This window comes from Carassius gibelio, chromosome A8, assembly GCF_023724105.1.
Source record: "Carassius gibelio isolate Cgi1373 ecotype wild population from Czech Republic chromosome A8, carGib1.2-hapl.c, whole genome shotgun sequence".
Classification (NCBI taxonomy): Eukaryota; Metazoa; Chordata; class Actinopteri; order Cypriniformes; family Cyprinidae; genus Carassius; species Carassius gibelio.
In genome coordinates, this window is record NC_068378.1 from 4976926 (window position 1) to 4995274 (window position 18349).

At 36.1% G+C, this 18349-nt stretch overlaps 2 protein-coding genes across 8 annotated transcripts in view; one reads left to right on the forward strand and one right to left on the reverse strand.

Moving 5' to 3' along the window:
* The window catches only part of LOC128018190 (glutamine--fructose-6-phosphate aminotransferase [isomerizing] 1), a 368579-nt gene that overhangs the window by 115110 nt on the left and 235120 nt on the right, over nucleotides 1–18349 (reverse strand). The gene's annotated exons all lie outside the window — the stretch shown is intronic.
* LOC128018200 (cytosolic acyl coenzyme A thioester hydrolase-like) overlaps nucleotides 1755–18349 on the forward strand; it is a 60186-nt gene continuing 43591 nt past the window's right edge. For 2 of the 7 annotated variants that reach the window (XM_052603565.1, XM_052603566.1), the window contains exons 1-3: nucleotides 6645–6742; nucleotides 7460–7577; nucleotides 7930–8086. In XM_052603565.1, coding sequence (XP_052459525.1) covers nucleotides 6717–6742; nucleotides 7460–7577; nucleotides 7930–8086 — 301 coding nt within the window. In that variant the 5' untranslated portion in view covers nucleotides 6645–6716. Of the gene's footprint in view, nucleotides 2017–2134; nucleotides 2815–6644; nucleotides 6809–7459; nucleotides 7578–7929; nucleotides 8087–18349 lie in introns of those variants that run through there. The other 5 variants (XM_052603563.1, XM_052603562.1, XM_052603564.1 and 2 more) reach the window with 5 other exon arrangements.

Here is an 18349-nt window from a genome sequence, read left to right on the forward strand (position 1 = left end):
ACACACACATTATTTTAGTCTTAGTAAAAATAAAGATAACTTGATGTTATTCTGAAGTTTACTCTCCTTAAACCGTCCGTCCCTCTCTTCAGAAGAACACCTCCTCCTCATCCTCACACAGGTCTGTGACTCCTCACACAAACAGCTTCTGTGTCTTTAACTCTCAGCGCGAGGACAATGAAGACAGGAGCTGGACAAGTCTGAAATATTACATGTAAAACATACTTTTAACAGTTACCACTTCAACAGCCTCAAAATAATTATGCTAGTCTTTACTACACAATGCCGTTTCCTTTAGGAGACAAACATACATTCAGTTTAACCGCGAAAAAAAAAGACAAATTCACATGAGCGTAACCGTGACCATAACCGTCTGTTAACGCCTCAAAGAGAACAGATAATGTAAAATCTTGTGTAAATATGACAAAATACATTCACAGACGTTATATTAAAAGTACATCCTCCGTTCAGTAACATTACATGAGGCAGTTAAGACCTCCGTGTCCGAGGCGAAAACCGCGTCCGTTTTTTTTTTTATATATAACGTATCTAACGTTAAGCTCCTTTGTTTCCGCCTTTCATAAAACCTTCCGCCTTTCATACAACCGGGTAAACAATAAAAGATAACTTTACATTTTGAATATTTAACGTTACTTACCATAGTCTTTCACTCGCTTCTCGCTTCTATCACGCTGAGAAAATGGCGGCTGCTCGCACTGGAGACGTACGATTTTGACGTGACGTGCGTGCTCTCCTTCACGTCCGCGTCCTCAACCCACCCCGCTGGGTTAAAAAAGAAAGTTATTTTCAACCCAAACTTGGGTTAAAACATCCCAAAGTCCTATCAAACGGCCTCAACCCAGCAGTTGGGTTGAAAAAACAACCCAGCGTTTTTTAGAGTGTACAGTTATGTGTTTTGCTATATTTATGTTGATACTATTATATGCAATAATACTTTTTATGGTAGCACTTTATTTTACAGTCCTGTTCCTTATGTACATACTATGTACTTATTATAGTAATTACAATAACTATGTAATAACTAGGTACTATCCCTGAACCTACCCCTAAACCTAACCCTACCCCATGTAGTTACCTTGTATTACCAGAACTTTCTTAGATAAATACACTGTAAGTACACTATAAGTACATGTTAGTACACGTACTGTAAAATAAAGTGCAACCCTTTTTATAATAAAGGTTGTAGGCTACCCATATGGTTTGCTTGCATCATTATTTCTAAACAAATGAAAATAGTTCACAATGCACATACACAATGCAGTAACGCCGACTTACAAATATGTGAGTGCATAAGCCTGATGATAAAAACAGTCGGCCCATAGGTTTAATGCACCGTGAGGTACGTTGAGGGAAAAACGGCTGCTAAATAAATGCAAACATAATCAGTGGCAGCTGTTTTAACTTCAAAGCGTCCTCTATAGTCCTGTTACAGGTGAACCCTTGCAGGAAAACCCGGTCACTGCTGCCACCTTTCGGTTGTTTAGTTACAGCGTGAACTGAACGAGTGAAGGGTGCAGAATTTCAACAATTGATTTACATGACAAACCCGCGACTAAAGTCTTCAATGTAGAAACGGCTGTAGTTGCTTTTGTTATTATTATTATTGTAAAATAAAATGTTTATTTGTTTATAGAAAACACCCCAGGAACAGTTTATGGCTATCGCCATGTGTGTAACCTACTTCTGTTAATAAACGGAAGTAAACTTATGTTGTTCAACATAAGCTTATATGAACTGATTCACGCCCTTACTTTTCTTGTATGTTAAATGATTAACAGCAGAATATGTGTATCGTTTCATCACCTCTTTTACCACAGTACTAGAAGTAGTCTAGCCATTCGATCTACCCTCCAAACCTGCAGCTCCGCCTGACTCAGTCCATTTCATTACGACACGCGGATTTGGGATAAAGACGAGCCGCGACGCAAGCTCACGATGTCCGTCTCTAATGTGCAAGCGACACCATCCATCCAGATATGCAGGTACGACTCTTATGTACGTTAGCTCTAACCTTTATTAATGTCTCAATGAACGGATCTTAGTTTACGTAGCTACGATATGAAGCGGCCCTATAATCCGACGTCTGCTACACAAATAGAATAAAGATAATTTCCGGATTTCACTAATGCGTTTAAAGAAATAAACGAAATACGCGTGGATGTTACTTCTGTTTATTTCAAATGACTTGAATAAGGTTCTGATGCTGGTGCATTTTTCTTCACACCGGTCATGCCGTCTGTGATGACCTCAACAGTGATGCTGATGTAGAGCATTGACCGGAACACAAGGTTATCTCGGTCGTCGGGACAGAAATTATATATTCAAGACAAGAAATATGGGAGAAATACCGTGGTATAGCAAATATATTCGGTCAGATCCTGATATAACCGGGTGAATAAAAAGCAGAAAATGAATTGAAATGGCTGTCGTGCTTGCTATTGTCTTTGCATGAATTTTGACACTCAAATGTTAAGTAACTCCATTTGTTTCAGGATTGAACGTTAAAAAAGCCTGACAGTGGATAGCCGGTTAGCGCGCGGTGGTACAGAATGCTCGTCACGCGTTGATCAAGCGGCTGCCCCCTTGCGCTTGTAAGTGGTACAGCAATCGCCATTGAATTAACAACGTGAAACTTTCGTGAGACTTTAGTCGGAGTTTTTGTCCCGGTGTGTTTCTGTAAATCTGCAGCCCTACACGTTACTTGCTTATGGCGCTGAGACCGATCAAACTCCTCCACCATCTGTGGAAACAAACCTGGGTGGCCAGAGCTCGGAGTAACGTTACTACATCGAGGTCTGTTCTTCGACCGTTTTTATCTGCTGGAAACATTCTACTGAAAACGTACAGTCGTTTAATTCAGTTCATTCCGGTGACTGGTTTTAACCTGATTTGGTACCATTGAAAATAAACCATGGTAATTTCTAAAACATACCTTGATTTAATAAGATCAAGCGACTGTGATTGGTCACTCCTGATCAGCGCTGAGAAAATGATCAGGTATCACGTGACCAACCTACACCAACTATGTACTTCAGCATCGGTATGAACACTTAACAATAGCACTGAGAGACTTCAATAGTCATTTAATTGGTACATTTTACATAGTACAGCTGTACAGAGATCTGAAATAGAGGATTGTTTATTTATTTATTCATTTTGCACTTGTATCAAAACAGTAGTCATTTAGCAAGTTTTGCGCCCCCACATCTCACTCAAATGTCTGGTTGCAATCTTGTAAATGACAGTCGTCAGTTCTGATAAATGACTAAATCTACCATTACTATTTCCCTATGCTATTGTGGTGAAATAAAGCTTCAGGGATAATTTAATATTTTAAGGGTGCTTTAGCAGTCTTGGATTGCAATGTAATAGCTCACTTTCCACAAGTTTTGTCAAGATTTGTGCAAGCCTAGATTGAGCCATATGATAACTTTTCTGTATTACCTGACGTGTACAAAGAAATTAATATTACAGTTGCATTAACATATTTTCCCCTCTGACCACATTAAGACTGATTTGGCATAAATGTTCTTATAATGCTTTTGTGTTTGTCTTTGGATTGTATTCTTAAGATAACACATTAAAAAAAATATTGTTATAGACTTGCATAATAAAAAGTTGTGTGTGGCTTTTATTTTAATGATTTATATGGACTTATAGTACTAGTCAGTGTAGACACACTAGGGCTGGACAAGTCAATATGCATTGCGATATAATTTTTTTTAGTAACGGTGCTAAGATTTTTAAACACATTTCTGATATTTCAATATCAGACAATCAGTTTGCATTTTCAATGAGACTGTCTCCAGCAACGAGGTTTAGTTGTTGCTTTTTTATTTTTTTTGTAGCACCTCAGAGCACTTTTAATACTCTTTATACTTGCTAAAGTACATTTGTTTCAATCTATAAGAATAATCAGCCTACCAAAAAAGTTTTCGAACAGTACATTTTTTTTTTGTTGTTGATGTAAGAATTCTCTTCTGCTCACCAAGCCTGCATTTATTTGATCCAAATTACAGCAAAATCAGTATCAAACCTAAGTTTGAAATATTTTTACTATTTAAAAGAACTTTTTTTCTATTAGAATATATATATAAAAAAAAAAACGGAATGCTGAATTGACAGCATCATTACTTCAGTCTTCAGTGTTACATTATCCAGAAATCATTCAAATATGATGATTTGCTGATTATCAATATTTAAAACAGTTGAGTAATTTTTTTTTCTAGGATACATTGATGAATAGAAAAATCCAAAGATCAGCATTTATCTGAAATAAAAAGCTTTATTTAAATATATATTTTTTATTTTTTATTTATAATTGAAATGATAGAAATTAATACTTTTATTTAGCAAGGATGCTTCAAATTGATCAAAAGTAAGGATACATTTATCATGTCACAATGTATGTGTATTTCAGATAAATGCTGTTCTTCTGAACTTTCTATTCATCAAAGAAACTTGAAAAAAAGTACTCCGCTGTTTTCAATATAATAGTAAATGATTTTTGCACAGCAACTCAGCATCTATATTAAAATGTAATTTATTCCTGTGATTTCAAAGCTATATATTTAGCTTTTTCCATGATCCTTCAGAAATATATATATATATATATATAGAGAGAGAGAGAGAGAGAGAGAGAGCGAATCAAACCCACAATCATAGGTCAAGTGGTTTTCACACGTCTTGTTGTGCCACTGGGATAACGGATGTTCACACAGATGCTGAAGTTCAGAAGTTTAGCTAAGAATGAGTTTAAAATGATGAACTTGTACATAAATGCACTGTGTGTCATCGTTTCATGCCACAGTACCTCTTGTAGTTTGGGCATCTGTCACAGTGAGTTTCAAACCCACAGCATGAAGCATTTGGGATCAGTGCTGTAACATATTGAGCTAGTCACTCACGCACGTTCACCAGGCTGCTGAGGAGAGGTTTCAGTGTGATAATGAGCTGACAAAAAACCTCTTTAGCATGTTAACCAGATAAACATGCAAAGCAAACTTAGTGCTAACGTAGCTTTGGTTAGCTTGCTAGCTGAAGAGCCACAGTAGAAAGAATGGTCAACAGTCAGCATACTAAGGTAACTAGAATAAGTCAACAAACACAGGCACATTCAGAGAGGGATTTCTCAGGAACCGTAGCGAAAGTTAAAAGCCATTCAGTCATTTCTGTGAGGATCAGTCCAAAGATCATCTGACCTGATTTTGGACAAAATTGAACAAAATTTGTAGATTGAGTAGTGAAAAAACCTTTTCATTTACCATGATATGGTGGAGAGGCATACATTTTTTTTTTCAAAAGTTATGAGTGTTTTTTTTGCCAAAGTATTTGTGTCTCTGGAACACATTGCCATATCTAGTATGAACCCTCAGGTCATAGTGTTAAAGAAGTGTGCCAAGTTTCGTTTTGATTAATCAAAGTTTGGCTGAGATACAGCCTCTGAACCAGTTTTGGGTCAACATCAAGTTCACAACATAATAACTTTTAAACAAAGATGAATATCAAAATTCTGCTCCGTCATTTTTGTGCAGTTCAGTCCTAAGATCATCTCTGCCATTTTTGGGGGAATAAATATGTCTAAAACTCAGGGTTCAAAAGTTATAGCAGTTTGAAAAGTGATGTTTCAGCTGGTGATGGTGCTATAGAGTCGGTCCTAGAGACCCTAAAGTTGGTCAGATCACTATTCATGACCATCAACTCTGCCAAATTTGATAATTTTCCTTTGTTCCCTTCATAGGGCTGCCATTGACTCCCATTGAGGAGGAATAATAATAAAGAACACATAACAAACATGAATATATACTGTAAATATAAATGACTAATCAATGAGATGAGTATATAAATGGCTTAAATTATTATTATACATTTTTATGATTAAATGGAATAATACAATTATTAAAGCTGCGGTAGGTAACTTTTGACGCTCTAGCGGTTAATAAACAGAACTGCTTGCGTCTTGTGGAAGAACATCGTAGCCGGAACTACTTCTCTTTGTTTATGTCTATGAAGAATCACAAAGGTACTGGGTTACTCCGCCGCGGTATCCCCGAAGCAATCTAAAATAGTCCGAATATAAACACTTATTATAGGTGCACCCTAGTGATTCAGGACAAGCTAAAAACACGGTTTGGAAAATGGATTCATGGTGTACTCGCTTATTATATACATTTTTCTACATTTTGAACACAAACAAAGTTACAGACCGCAGCTCTGATTGGTTGTTTTTTTCCGAGAGCGATGGAGTTTCTGCAAATGGCAATAGGACACTGGGAGGAGCCAGAGGAGCTTGATTTATACACAGATTATCTGTCTCATATTCTACTGTCAGGACATAATGACAGGTTTAACAAATATGTAAAAAATATTTTTTTTACAAAAGTTCCCTACAGCACCTTTAAATGATAATAAATGAATGAAGAATACATTGATATATAACAAAGTGAAACAAAAAAAATGCTTGATTGATCTCTTGAAGCAACACACACAAAGAATCCTCAGATCCTTCTCAAGCTCTGTGTGAGTCTACTGAAGGCCCACAATGTTTAAATGAAGGTGGGTGGAGTCTGTGTCAGTGAAGCTGAAGATAATGATGTCACAAACCATGTGTGTGTGCACTGACAGAGGAAATGAACTAAAGAAAGGTTACACTTACTGATATAGTCACTGCTGTGCTGGGAACTTCTCAAGAAGTCATGGCGTCTCATTATGAGCTCAGCAGGTAGTGTTGACTACTTCATCATACTCTTCTAGACAGAAGATCGATTCATTTCATACTTGTCCTGAGGTAGAGAAAGATCCTGATGTTCTTCTAAAGGTTTAGACTTGTGTGTTTGTAACATCGTATTTCATATCGATTCGAATGTTTAACAAAAGAATGCGGTGAATGAGTATCATAACTTTAGTTCGTTGTTTCATTTGAGAAGTGTTTTGTTTTATGACAGGATACAGTTTTGGTTGTTCAGAATCTCTCACCAAACTGGTTGTGTAATGTATGTAATCAGGTCTGCTTCTGTGTTAACTTATGTTGTGTCATCGTGTGTATTTGTGGTTGTTGTCTTGTATGTCGCCATTACAATGAAAAGCAGAGTGACACAAACAGCAAAACATCCAGTATTGCTAGGTTAAGTATCAGCACTCTGGAAATGCTGCTCAGTCAGTCAATCACGTTTAAGGATGTGAACTAATATAAATATTATTACTGGCTGTGGTAATTCTTATAGTCACTTGACAATATGTGGATCTTGTAGCCTTAGATTTGGGTGAGCATGACCTATGTATAAGATATCAAGATAAATGTAATATTATTGTTATTTGTGTGCACTTGATTTGTTACAGGTGAGATGCAATATTGAATATGGGTATAAGTATACTGTATTGTGCGTCCCTATAAAACCTGGAAATGATATGCAAATGTTTTCTTTCTTTAATATTTCAGGATCATGCGTCCCGATGATGCCAACATTGTTGGCAATGTTCATGGTGGCACTATCCTGAAGATGATTGAGGAAGCAGGATGCATCATTGGCACACGCCACTGCAACACTCAAAACGGGGTGAGTTTTTTCACTGCCCTTTAGTCTTACATCATAGGAACAATAGTGAATGCAAGGCTTTGTACATTAGTGTGTTGTGTCTTTTATATTAGTGTGATGTGTCTTGCTAGAATAGATGAACATTCTAAAGATGTAACTGAACATTCTGATTGATTATTATTATTATTTATTTTTTTCATGTCTTCTGCTTAAAAATTGCTATTGTCTGCTGTAGACAGTAGAGGGCACAGCAACATCAAATATGTAGCACATTTTACACAGTAAAAATGTTTCACATGTAGCTACTGAGTTGTACTGTATAATTCTAGTGTTTGTAAAGTGCAATTGAATAAGAATTAGTTTTGGTGAATAGGATCGTTGTGTGGCTGCTCTGGCTCGGGTGGAGCGCACAGACTTCCTGCACCCAATGTTCATCGGCGAAGTGGCCCACGTCAGTGCTGAGATTACCTACACCTCCAAACACTCGGTCGAGGTGCAGGTCAATGTCCTCTCAGAGAACATAGTCACAGGTCAGTCAAAAGTTATTAAGGATTGTTTAATGGATTTTATGTTCATGCTGCCAAGTTCTTAAAAAACACACACTATAAAAATATCAATATAGTAGCACATATGATAAATGCACTTCATTTGTAGTCTTTAGAAGTCATATTAGTATCATGTGTGGAGCACAGATATTAATAAAAAATATTCCCTCACACAATCGTTATGAGATGTGCAAGGACTAGTGGCATTCAGTAAGATTTACACAAAACCTGACATTATGCATCTTCAACACTGTTACTCTAAAGCATCATAAAAGTTTTTTTTTTTTTTTTTTACATAACAATAACTATGTCCTCAATTACTGTGTAACATAAACCGCCATAGATTCAACTAAAAAACAACACGAGACTCTAAATGAGAAACCTAGAAAGAAAACAACAACTGCACGATAACTTCATGAATTGTGAATACAAAGATTGCATCTGTAATCAGTTTGCATTAATGATTGAGATTCCATTGAAGCTGGTTAAAACAGGTGTGAACGGATTTCATTGTGTACATTCATTTTTCTGGGTTAAAGGTCAGCGTTTATTATTCAAGAGTTCTGTGTCAAAGTTCATTGTGGTTTGGGATACTGACAAACATCACATTATCAAATTAGAATGAACTTTAATTGCTAAAGTAAGAATTTATAGGTAATTTCAGAATTGGCCAAATACCCTACAGCATTATTTTCCTGTTTAACACAAAGAAGCTGCTTTGATGCAATCTGTATTGAGTGCTATATAAACTTTAACTAAACTTTAAGCGCTTTGCCATATTGATATTAATTTATCAGAAGTCAGTTTATTTAAACAATTACAGTTCAAAAGCTGATGCTACATTATCCCTCTTTCTAAGATCTCATCTCAAGATGGAGCTGTAGCTCAATAAAACTAATCTGAATATGATGTGAGTCTAATTTAAGACTCATATAGAGAATTACGGTGCTTTATTATAGAAAACAGCCCTGGTTACCTTAAGATTTGCTCATATGAGGGATAGTGTATCAAAAACAAAACAGCAATACAAGAGAAGAAGAAAGTGTACAGCTTAAACAAAAGCACTGTCCCCAAGGAACATGTTGTTACCACAGCAACAGGGTTGTGATGTGGAAAAAGCACCCCAGCTCGGCGTGGGTGAAGTACTCAGTCAGTAGTAGTGGAGGAAGAGAGACACCTCTGGACTCCCTCCGCTTAGGGGTGGCCACATTTGAGTACTTGCTATGAATCAAAGAATATCTGTAAAAGAACGTCACGGTTCATATCTCACTCCAAAATCAAAAGAAAGAAATAATATTGCATTAAAGTATTTCAGTGAAATCTAATTATAATCCAATTACAATAACAATTCGCAATTATTAGATTGTTTTCCCTCATTACCTTAATGGTTAAAAAAAATCATTACAAGTGCAAAAAAAAAAAAAAGTATTTCATATTTCTTATACAATGAACACAGACAAGATGGAGATCATTGCTTTTATTTTAAAGACTCTTATTAGTCTAAAAGACCCTTGGGTCAAGCTCTCATACTATAACATGATAAATGTTAAATTAATATTATTAAATTAAATGTTAATACATTTAAATAATTTAAATAATTATTATAAATAATAATTTTAAGGACCATTCTTTATTTATTTAGTATTTCTTTTTGGTAGTTTTTTTAATCACAATCAAGCAAATTCTCAATCCCATCATGGTATTTGAATTTTATAATTTTAAATAGTAATAAATGTTCAATATTTTAATACTGATTTTTATTTAAACATTAAAAGCTGTTGCAATAACTATGAAAGTGATTTAATATTTCTTCTTTGTTCAGTTTTACTTTAAGATTAGTGAACCACATTAGTTAACAATGAAAAACACAATCAAACTTTGTATCTTTTAAATCTTATTTAATGTACTAAATTAACGTTGTATTTTTAACTAACTTTATTTTAATTACAGAGCACTTTTCACAACATTGTCACAATTGCATTACAGAAAAGGTTTATATCTCAATATCTTCACGCCTTGTTGCATTTAACAGTTTGGAGCTTGAGGATAATATAGTTTTTACATTTTTCAACAATACTAGATCAAATTGATTGATAACACTTTACAATAAAGGTTGCATTTGTAAACTATATTTAATGCATCAACTCACTTTGAGCAATACAATTTAACCGATAATTAAAATAAAGTTAAAAATACAACTGTCTATTTTTAGTAAATTAAATAACATTTAATAGATACAAAGTTTGTGTTTTTCATTGTTAACTAATTTGGTTCACTAATGTTAACAAATGGACCCTATTTGTAGGGCTGTGCAAAGAATCGAATGCGATTTTCATGCACATCTCATCAGTAAAGACGCACCTTTAATTAGAAGTATTATCTCCAGCACTTGTGTTCAGATCAGGGTTGCCAGGTTTTCACAACAAATCCTGCCCTGTTGCTTCGCAAAACTAGTCCAAAACTAATCGCGATTCCAGGAGGTTCCCAGATTTTAAAAAAATTGCTTCCCGGGGTTAAAATATACGTTTGTTTGTTTTTTTTGGCATTGGTTGTCTTGGTAAAATTTGCATTTTAGGGCTAAATATCACGTTATTGGTATTGGGGTTGCTTCAAACCGCGGACATGAAAAACAATCGCAGACTTGGCAACACTGGTTCAGGTGGAGCAGCAGTTACTACACAGAGCTGTAGTCTACCGACAGCTAACAAAAAATCGCTTTCAAAATCGACCAAGAATCGCCACCAATTTTAAAATCAATTTTGTGTAGATTGTCAGTGAATTACGGCTCTGTGTCGTAAATGCCAACCAATGTTGCCAAGTCTGTGGTTGTTTTTCATGTCCGCGGGTCGAAGCGACAATACCAATAACGTGATATTTATCCCCTAAAATGTGAATTTTACCAAGGCAACCATGCCATTAAACTTAAATTTTAACCCCGGAAAGCTATTTTTTTATCGGAGAACCTCCTGGGAACGCGATTGGGCTAGTTTAGACTAGTTTTGAGAAGCAACTGGGCAGGATTTGTTGTGAAAACCTGGCAACCCTGATCTGAACGCACATGCTGGAGATATACTTCTAATTACAGGAGCGTCTTTACTGATAAGATGTGCATGAAAATCGCATTCGATTTTTTTGCACAGCCCTACCTATTTGTAAAGTGTTACCTATGTATTTATTGTCCTTTTATATGAGTTTACTGTATCAGTGCGGAAAAAGTTGGGATCCAACTTTCTATACCGAGCTGTGCAATAACACAGTTTAATATCAACAATCATGCATTAGAGACTTGCTATATAGTGTATATATGGTTTTATGTGAGTATACTGTATGTACGCAGGTAAAGTCGATTGTAGATATCAAGACATATCCATCTTTTAATACATAACTTGGCTATAAGATAGAGTTTTTTTGATTCTATAACAATCAAGCAGTTGAGATTTAATATATAGCACACACGGTGTAAGTGAACTTTATGTATCCAGGCATGGCTGGATTCAGTAGTAACCCATTGTGTGTCTAATAGTGCATTATACTTTCGAAGGAATAGCTATTATTAGACAAGCACTTCTGCAGAAGAAGAACTGATCATTAGGTGCATTATAAGCATAATGAATGCGATTCATTCGATATGAGCATCTCTACACACAATCAGTGTTTCATTCTCACACACTGCATGTTAACCAGTCATTGTTCTTTTTTAAGGCGGCTCTGCCCCTTTAAAGGCTCGTGCTGAGCCGCGGGGAACCACGCAGAATGGGGGCAGACTTTATGTGCTTCTGTCATGTTAACTTAATGTCACGCGTCACCAACACAGGCAGCAGTTTCAGAGCAATACCTTCATAGGAAAGCAGTCTACTCTGGAAACAGTAATATTATGCTAAATTTTTGCAAAATATACTTTTTTTTCCAATACATATATGATACATAGTCTTTAGCATCACAAATCCTTTCCCTAGCATCAACATACAGCAAAGAAGCAAGGTTATGAAAAAAAAAAAACTTCGATAAACCTTTGTTTCCGGTTCTTATACACATTTAAAGGCTGTGTATGCAGATTTTTCTGTTTATATAGATGTGTAAACTCTTCTCTTGGGTTACACACAAACACACAGACAGTCAGGGCCAATCTTGTCAGCCTTGTCTCGCTCACACTCCTCAGGGGTCTCCTGCCTCTGAATGCAGGGGCCATGATGATTGCATCGGCAGGGCAGCCATCTACAGATGCACTTAAACAAGATGCAAATTCACATTAGAATGAACACACGCAGTGTAGCACGTTTACCTAACTGTCTAAGGCGACAGATATTAGGCCTGATGTGAATGTTTTATATTTTCCCACTTGTGTAGTGATGTCAATTATAAATAAAGCTAATTATAAATAATGTAGGAAATTAATTTCAAGTCATTTTAATTCCAACCCTAACACTATCATTATCCCTAAAGATCTCCCTAATCCTTTTACAGTTTTATAATTGTAATATATTTAAATTACACATTGTCTAAACCGAATGTTAACGGTTTTGCCAGATTTAGCTTAATTCTTTAGGCTAATTTTTCCCCAACATGGTTTGCAATATGCTAAACAACAACCACTGCATTTTTTGATTAGCTTAACTTATATTTATTTTAACAAAACCATGTTGCAGATAAATGTTTATTACACATTTGACTTTTGAAGAACCATTAGGTTATTAGACTGACATAGGTTTCAAATTGATATTTTCAACATTGAAAAACTGTCTCTTGTGAAAAAGAAGTATACTAATAAAATAGTTGTTGTTGTTATTATTATTATTATTATTATTATTATTATTAAGGATATGCTATACTTTAAATCACTGGTTCTAAATTCAGTACTTGTGTTAATACAGAAACTCACTTTCAAAAATATTAATCGAGATATATATATATATATATATATATATATATATATATATATATATATATATATATAGACTGCACCTCATTTTGTCAAATGTATAGTTGATATATGCCACCGTCCTGCATATTTCATGCAGGTTCAAATCTATATTAAGCATGAAGCAATGTTAGGGTTGGCAGTGCCTTTAAAGAAAAGTCCATCTCTAAACAAATTGTTCAACACGCCTGCAATCACTCATGTTTTTGTACACAGTTGTGCTGCACACCGTCTTTTCTTTTCGTGTCTGATCAATGGATTCATTTTGAAACCAGCGATTAAAGTGTTGGCTGGCCGTGATGGAAAATCTGAGATTGTAATCGAGAGCAATCTACTGCGGTAGACAAAAGTCACTAAAAACATTTAGATTACTTGCCGTAGACTCAAATATAGTGAACATCTGCAGTCAACACAGTATTAAAATGTCTGTATATTTACAATGGGAATACACATTTTAATCATTAGCTGAAAAGGTTGAATTAGCATAGTACTAAATCAACATATAAATCCACCATGATTCAAAAACTTGTTAGCTAGAGAGATGTTTGTTGCTAAGAGACAATTTTTCAGATAAATATAGGATCAGAGTATGACTTCCATTTCCAAATATGATTAAAAGTACAGAACTACAGAATGTCACATTTTATTATTAGGTCTTTCGACACATGTTCTACCAAATAATGAGAACAGCACTTTTAGAGTTCATCCCACTATTTGAGGTGAGCATAAGTATTGGAACGGTTAAATTTAAAGCAGATGTAAAATATGCAATCAGAGCAGTGAGTCTGCAACCCATAGACATCACCAGACTCTTGGTCTTATGCTTTGAAATGCTTTTCCCCAGCCTTTAATGCAGCCAAATCTAACTGTTCCTTGTTTTGGGGACTTTCAATCTTTAGTCTCCTCTTCAGTTGGTGAAATTAATGTTAATGCCCTGATAAAGTCCTTGACTGAACTGGCAGGGTGTTTTGGGTCATAGTCTTGATCCAATATGAAGTGCTTTCTAATGAGTTTGGTGGAATTTTCTTTGGTGGAATATTGGTAGCCAAGATGATTTTGTACCCTTCCAAATTCATGTTACTGGCATCATACATTAAGTCATCATTAAAATGAAGAGGTCCTGTTCTAGAGACAGACATGCGTGCCCATGCCATGACACCATCTCCACCAAGCTTTACAGATGAGCTTGTATGCTTAGGATCATTTTCAGTTCCCTTATTTCTCCACACTTTTACTTTCCAATTACTTAGATAAAAGTTCACCTTTGTCTCATCGGGCCATCAAAACTTTATTCGTTAAGAATCTTGCCTTTTTAATTTTGGTGCTGATCAGAAGTTTGCATCTTGCTTCTTTAATTCTGAGTCAAATTCTCCTGCGGACTGTAGATTGACAGAGCATCACCCCAGCTTTCTGGAGATTGTTGGTGTTTTTACAGACATGTATTGTAGGGTTCATTTTCACAGCTTTTATGACTTGTCTGTCATCAAAAACTATTGTTTTCTTTAGCCGATCAGGTCCTTGTTGGTTGCTAATGTAACCGGTAGTTTCTAAACTTTTGATTGGTTTATTCCCTTTCTTTTTCCTATAGTTCTAATTGTCTTCCTCTTTTCTTTTAGCATCCACATTGCTTGCTTTTCTTTCAGAGTCGGCTTCCTCATCTTCATCCTGGTTTGATTGTGTCATTATCGAATGCAAGACTTAGCGTGCAGAAGCAATGGATATACAGGTCCTTCTAAAAAAATTAGCATACTGTGAAAAAGTTCATTATTTCCATAATGTAATGATAAAAATTAAACTTTCATATATTTTAGATTCATTGCACACCAACTGAAATATTTCAGGTCTTTTATTGTTTTAATACTGATGATTTTGGCATACAGCTCATGAAAACCCCAAATTCCTATCTCAAAAAATTAGCATATCATGAAAAGGTTCTCTAAACGAGCTATTAACCTAATCATCTGAATCAACTAATTAACTCTAAACACCTGCAAAAGATTCCTAAGGCTTTTAAAAACTCCCAGTCTGGTTCATTACTCAAAACCGCAATCATGGGTAAGACTGCCGACCTGACTCTGTCCAGAAGGCCATACATTGACAACCTCAAGCGAGAGGGTAAGACACAGAAAGAAATTTCTGAATGAATAGGCTCTTCCCAGAGTGCTGTATCAAGGCACCTTAGTGGAAAGTCTGTGGGAAGAAAAAAGTGTGGCAAAAAACGCTGCACAACGAGAAGAGGTGACCGGATCCTGAGGAAGATTGTGGAGAAGGACCGATTCCAGACCTTGGGGGACCTGCGGAAGCAGTGGACTGAGTCTGGAGTAGAAACATCCAGAGCCACCGTGCACAGGCGTGTGCAGGAAATGGGCTACAGAGAAGCAGCACTGGACTGTTGCTCAGTGGTCCAAAGTACTTTTTCGGATAAAAGCAAATTTTGCATGTCATTCGGAAATCAAGGTGCCAGAGTCTGGAGGAAGACTGGGGAGAAGGAAATGCCAAAATGTCTGAAGTCCAGTGTCAAGTACCCACAGTCAGTGATGGTCTGGGGTGCCATGTCAGCTGCTGGTGTTGGTCCACTGTGTTTTATCAAGGGCAGGGTCAATGCAGCTAGCTATCAGGAGATTTTGGAGCACTTCATGCTTCCATCTGCTGAAAAGCTTTATGGAGATGAAGATTTCGTTTTTCAGTACGACCTGGCACCTGTTCACAGTGCCAAAACCACTGGTAAATGGTTTACTGACCATGGTATTACTGTGCTCAATTGGCCTGCCAACTCTCCTGACCTGAACCCCATAGAGAATCTGTGGGATATTGTGAAGAGAAAGTTGAGAGACGCAAGACCCAACACTCTGGATGAGCTTAAGGCCGCTATCGAAGCATCCTGGGCCTCCATAACACCTCAGCAGTGCCACAGGCTGATTGCCTCCATGCCACGCCGCATTGAAGCAGTCATTTCTGCAAAAGGATTCCCGACCAAGTATTGAGAATTATTGAGATTAAAAACACTTTTCTTTTATTGGTCGGATGAAATATGCTATTTATTTTAGATAGGAATTTTGGGTTTTCATGAGCTGTATGCCAAAATCATTAGTATTAAAACGATAAAAGACCTGAAATATTTCAGTTGGTGTGCAATGAATCTAAAATATATGAAAGTTTAATTTTTATCATTACATTATGGAAAATATCACAATATATCACAATATGCTAATTTTTTCATTCCCTGTTATTAATATCTAAATAATTAATGCATCAGGACACAGCTGATCACTTAGAAAGACCCGTGAGGCAACTGTTCCAATACTTCTGCTCACATCAGATAAGGAGACTAAACTCTAAAAGTGCTGATCTTCTTAGCTGGTAAAACATATTTGTGTTAAATCCCCTAATAATAAAATGTTACATTCTGTAGTTTTGTCTCATGTTCATCTTTTAATCATATTTACAGATTTCTTGACTCCACAGCAAAGAGAACAATTTTGTCTTTACTGTTCCTATACTTATGGAGGGCACTGTATATATATTATTTTTTTTAGATTCTACATTATATATATTAAATACATTCTCAATTTCTCTCTGCTCTTGAGCATTTCCGAGTATAATGCTGCGGAGTGGCTGCATTTTATATTTTTACTGTAAAACAATATTATTCAAAATTGAAAATGATATACAGTATATGGTATCTTCATGTGTCCAGTAAGGGAGCTATTTTTTGCCCATGATCCTTTGCTAATGGAAAACATGTAAATATCCTGCTGTTTAGATCCATTAGACAAGCTGTTGTGGAAACCAATTAGAGAAGCCATTCTCTCGCTATGGTAGTGGCAGAATCCCTGCATGGTTGTCCTAGCAACCGGCTTTTCTGGAAGACTTCAACAGAGTGTAAAATGCAAATGCTATTCCTAAATGCAGTCTGTCAGAATTAATCCTCCTATTTCTGCTGAATTGGTACAGTTCAGTCTTAAATGAATTGTTTTGTGCTCTTAAAATGTAGGAGAAACTGCTCTCATTTGTTTGCCATTTTAGTCTCTGTACTGAAACCTTGCAACATCTGTCAAAATTGGATATCAAAATGGTCAGTGTCACCATACCACCATCTGTCTGAGATGCTACAGTGTTTTCTAGAGTCTAGGCGTTACAGAGAATGCAACATTATGAGGCGCATTTGTATTACTATCATTTGGAAATGTTCAATCTAACTTGTTAAACATCAGGATTCCTTGGCTTTGAAATGAATGAATGAATAATTGAATAAATGAATTTAAAAAAATGTAATAAGTGAAAAATGAATAAAATAAAATAAGTGAGAGTAGAATGAATGTAAAATAAATACTTTTTCGTTTTTTTCATGCATACATCACGATTTATATCCCCAAAATACTTGGTTATTAAGATTTAATCTTTGTTTTTATTAAATTAGATCTTGCAGAGAATAAGGTTTTGAGGGATGAACTGGATTTTTCAACTGCAAATTTTCACCTAAGTATAAGGGTGTACTCACACTAGCCAGTTAACATGGGAGCCGAATTAAAAACAGACACGCCACGCAGCTGAGACGCTTTCGCCACGCATCCAGTGTGTCGCCGGCCTAATGATTCCCGGGTGTTGGCTGTTGAGATTACAACAACGAGGTTGTACTTGAAGTATATCTAAGCACTGTATTGCAATACTTGCATTTTGCCCCTTCAGTCTCAATTTTAAAGTGCTCCAACGCTGTACTTTTCTTTGCCCGCTTCATATTAGAAAAATGACTACTTCTTGTGGACATTACAAATGTCTGGGAGCGCACTGGCGGTCTGTAGTGGTGCAAAAATGTATTACAACTAAATTCAATGCACACCATTGGCGTCACTTAACCGAGCAAAATGTTTCACTTGGTTAAGCAATTTTTAACGGTTAATCGGCCATGGACACCCCTAATGACAACATTGCATGTTGTATACTTCATGTGCTTACGTGCCGAAAGCTAAGTTAACCACACAGAGATATTTGAAGCAGTTTTACTCGTGCAGTTTGATGCCAACATCGCATGTTGTTTACTTGATGTGCTTACGCGCCGATAGCTAAGTTAACAACAGATATTTGAAGCAGTTTTACTCACCGCCTGTGGTTCCAACACATGATCGTGACCCTTTTTCGTTGGGACTGCATTATCCTTAAGAAATAAACGATGAGCAAATCCGGCGTCAAACTGGGCCTTGTTTGTAAAACAAGCATCTTCGAAATGCAGGGAACAAACACTTGCACAACTCCGTTGATGCTCTGTAAAAATAAACTCCATCCACTGGTCCCTTAAATGTACAACTTAATTTTTGAAACTTTGTCCATGT